General features: G+C 31.6%; 1 protein-coding gene across 1 annotated transcript; it reads left to right on the top strand.

Annotated features, from left to right (window-relative positions):
• Positions 1-316: 316 nt before the first annotated feature.
• Positions 317-4450, top strand: LOC136795015 (TBC1 domain family member 20-like). Its single transcript, XM_067050830.1, has 4 exons — positions 317-610; positions 2445-2561; positions 2633-2877; positions 3336-4450. Exons 1-4 carry the CDS (start codon positions 583-585, stop codon positions 3531-3533), a joined length of 588 nt encoding a protein of 195 aa, XP_066906931.1. The 5' UTR covers positions 317-582; the 3' UTR covers positions 3534-4450.
• The last annotated feature ends 26 nt before the right edge of the window (positions 4451-4476 follow it).

Here is a 4476-nt window from a genome sequence, read left to right as displayed (position 1 = left end):
TTTTTCTAAATGGTGATGACCATCACACCTTAGGCTTTTTCTGTCATCGATAAGCAAATTTAAGGAAGTACTACAACGCTAGCTACAGTTCTGGAAACTCTAGGTGGATTGAAGTTCTTTGTTTCTGTTTATCCTAATTTTTTGATGGGTGTAAATCCCCGGCAGATATGGAGTTTACATATTAATGGCTGTTGCCACAGCTTGTTGCTGAGATACTAAGAACCTGATAACGAATCTACATCTATTAATCAATTTCTTTTTAGTACCTTCCTAAAAATATATAGAAGAGAGACTGCTAAGAATCAGTGTTGCGTTGGGAGGACATTTCCATCTTAATGCAACACTAATTTTTAGTATTCTCACTTCTTGAAGGCATTAAAAAGAAGTTTGGTTCGTTATGAGGTTCTTAATATCTCATCAACAAGCTTCAGCAAGAGACTATTGCTGATGTGTGCAACTTCTGTTCCAGGCCCTATAAAAAACTTTTAGAAAAACCTGGACTAAGGTTTACAAGAATATTGACATAATTGGTAGCCTGGTTTAACTAGCCTTGTAGTTTCCACTCTACCATTCTTGGATTTTATGAACCACACCTTTCTGAACAGAAACAGTGAGTTTGAGTTAACTATAATTTTACTTAGTGGGACTCAGGAAAGAATGGAAAATTATTTCATATACCAGGAGTTGTAAATTTTTTTCATAGTTGTCAAAGGCAATTTATGTCTTCAAGATTCACTAATTTAAAGATTAATTTTTGGTATCAGATAGAGAGAACTTTAAAACTATGATGTATTTTTCTTGCTTGAACCAGTTTTCTATATTCAGAGACAAATAAGCACCTTTTAATGTGTCACATGATAAATAATCAGGATATTGATCCAGGAAATAATTATACTGCTGTTAAAAAATTTTCAAACCATCTCTTGTACTTAGCTCAAGAAACTGTACCTCTTTCCTTATTTTATGTTTCAACTATGGCTCAGATAAATATCACAAAAGTTATGCTTGACACAAAAAAAAAAAAAAAAAATGTTTCCTCTTGTCTGCTTAAGTTAATTTTGAAATATTCCCATAGTTTATATGTATTCATTTTTCATTACTAATAAGAATGCAAAATAATTAACTGTTATATAATAAGAATTGTTTATTTTTTCAATTAAACAAAATTAAAGGTACCTTACTTTAAGGTACCTTCAATTTTGTGTAATGCTTCCTTTAAGTCATTTTGAAAATTTTGCATTTAAACCCTGTCAAACTATTTCAATGTGGATAACACCTGGCTAATATTTAAGGCTATTTCATTGTAATTGTGTTTGGGCAGGCTTAGTTATTTCACCTCAAGGGACCTCAGAACGTGTATTTCCGTTGAAAACTCGAAAGAAATTTTGCAGGATCGCCATTCTTTCCCTACTATATTTTCCATATATCGGCGAGTGAAAGTAATATTTTAGCAATTAACTTGCCCCAGAAATTATCTTAATGTTGTCAACATTTGTTTGGAACTTTGAAGAATTTAGAAATATTAACCCTGAGCAACCTCAATCAATGCCCTATAACCATATATCATTTCTCCTTATCTTTAAAACATACATATCTGAGACTAATTTCAAAGTTTTCTTTCTAAGACTGGAGGAGGGTGACACTAGTCCTCTGAAGGTGAATAAGAACTTTTTTTCTTAAAAACTTGTGTATTACATATAAAAGCAACAAGTACATTTATAGAAAACTGGATCAACTACTGAGGTGAGTCAGCATGGTCCAATTTCAAATCTTTTTTAATCAATCCTCAGGGTCTTTGTGCAAAATTTGATGCGTATATTTTTTATTATTTATATATTTCTGATAGATATAGGGGGCCGTAGTTGTGGTATTGACTTTGCTTTCCTTATTTCTGAATAGATATTATGATATCAACTTATTAAATGCCTTAGTATTCTGCTTCATTATCCAGACTGCCTTCTGTTATCATCTCATACACTGTCTGCAAAAAATGTTGATGTCATCTCCAACTTCTTAAATTTTCTTAGAATATTTAAGAATTTCACCATCTTTTACAGTGCCTATTATTATAACTTCTTAACTCCAAAATATTTCTATTTACTAATAGTATTATATGTTCTGAAAGCAGTTTAGGAGAGCTGAGGAAAGCTGAAGTGTTTTTGAAGGAAAATCATTTAAGTTCTTCCATTTTATCTTAAAGATTAAAGGAAGTGTTGGAAGACTTCATTAGTGTTGTTTATCTTTACTCAGTCACTAGCTGTATCAAGAGATATGAATTGAGCGACTGGTTTAGGTGTATTAGGCAATGTGAAGTATTATATATTCTTTTTGGAGTGGGTTCCATTGGAAGATTATCAAACAAAATCTATATCCGATTGATATATAAATCAATAATTAGTATTTCCTCAATAAATATATTAAATAAACACAATTTTTTTTAATAGGTCCACCAACACCCTATTTACAAGACAAAGCTGATGAAATAGAAAAAAACATGAAAACAGGAATTACTATTGCCATGTGGAAAGATTTTGCTTTGTCTCCTGGAGGATTGGTGAATGGTATGATTGGTCTTATGTTATTTCCTTATCAGCATTTTTCTTAGATTTTTACTGAAATATTCTGAATATAGATCGAATTCGAAAGCAGGGGTGGCCTATTCTTCTTGGATTAAACCCTAATGCCTGTGAGGAAATGATTCCAGAGGAAAACCTGAGGGAGCACCCTGAGTATTCACAGGTAGTGCTGGATGTGAACCGATCTTTAAAGAGATTTCCTCCTGGGATCCCGATTGAGCAGCGCCTTGCCCTCCAGGACCAGCTTACAAATCTCATCCTTAGGGTTATCACAAAGTACCCTCACCTTCGGTACTATCAGGTATGTTTATCGAAAAGCTTAATTGCAGTTTATCTTTATTTTAGGGTTGGCAAATAAGTCCTTTTGGTTTTTGTATTCATGTTGAGATTGTTTATCCTATTTGTAATATGTAAACAGTTTTGTATGTTGACACTTTTTAAGATTAGATCAGTATTGTGTTTGTGATCCAGGTAAATAATGGACATTACATTGTAAATTAAAATAAATATTATGTATAAAATATGCTTAGTTTTCTTTCACCCCAAAAAACTGAAAGGTCTTATTTACCAATCCTATATTTAGAAAGAAGGAAATTAGCATTCATTCATTCATTTTACATAAAGATGTTATAAAGTCTTTACAACTGTTGATTGGTGAAAAAAATTCATTCCACAATATTCCTTAAAAGTTTAGCATTCTATTTTATGTTGTTTTATTATTTATTTCATATGATACATTAATAAACGTCTCTGTATTAGGGCTATCATGACGTGGCTATTACATTTTTGCTGGTTGTTGGGGAGGAATTAGCCTTACGTATAATGGAGACACTTTCTACCAATCATCTTCGAGATTGCATGGAGCCAACAATGGAGAAGACATCTCTTTTATTGAATTACATATTCCCTCTGTTAAAAAGACTCAATCCTGATCTCTTTTCTCATTTAGAAAGGTAAGATATAAATAATAATTTAGAAAGCCAGCATTATACACTAGCAGCAGATGGATAATTAAGTCAACCTCTCTAGAGTTATTAATTCCAATATTTTAAACTTATCATTTCTTACTCAAAATAACTATTATGAACCTGATTTCAATCCTGCGCCACCCTTTGTAGCTATTGGGTTCTGGTTAGAAGATTCTTTGTCCTTAAGCTCTCATTATGTAATTTTTATTGGATAAGCTAGACAAATCTCATTCTCTGTGGTAATACCTAATTGGCTTGATATTGGTAAATCGTATTCTTTGATCTAGTACACCATAACTATATTTGAACTTGTTGGTCATATTACTTAATTATTACTAAACTATTGAAGCATTAAAGTAGTTCAAAGTGTGTGATTTCTTTTCTATAAAATTATTTCACTGCATATTGTGGAAAAACATTAAAGAATATATTCTTTTTTCATTTAAGTTCTTAGTAGGTAAGGACTATAGGATCCAAACCTGAACAAGAATTTCACTGGTATGACAGTATTGAAGACCAAGGAAATCAGAAACAATTATCAAAACAAAAAAAGGTAATGGATATCCCATAGTAACTATGACTGTCCATTCCATGCATTATCATGAATTAGGTAGTTACTGTTATGACTAAAATATAGTATCTGGTATGTTCCAGAGGAACATGTAGAAATCTTCAAAACCTGACTTGTACCATCCTTACCCCCTTAAGAGTTTTGAAACTACTTGCTTTTTTAAATCACTTTTATTGAAGTTAGAGTAAAAATTTAAGAATTGAAAATGGAATTAGTCACTTCTCAGTGAAATTCTTATTATTTTGATACTCATTTGTCAAAATCAATTCCTGATAGCCAGATAAGGGATCTATCTTACTAAATTGTATTTATACCTGGCGCTATGTATATACCTTGAAATTCTGAAAATCTAGGGTTATAT

Source organism: Halyomorpha halys, unplaced genomic scaffold (genome assembly GCF_000696795.3).
Source record: "Halyomorpha halys isolate HHAL.00 unplaced genomic scaffold, Hhal_1.1 Scaffold11638.1, whole genome shotgun sequence".
NCBI lineage: Eukaryota > Metazoa > Arthropoda > Insecta > Hemiptera > Pentatomidae > Halyomorpha > Halyomorpha halys.
The sequence above is the reverse complement of the archived record's forward strand: the minus strand, read 5'-3'. Positions and strand labels throughout refer to the sequence as shown.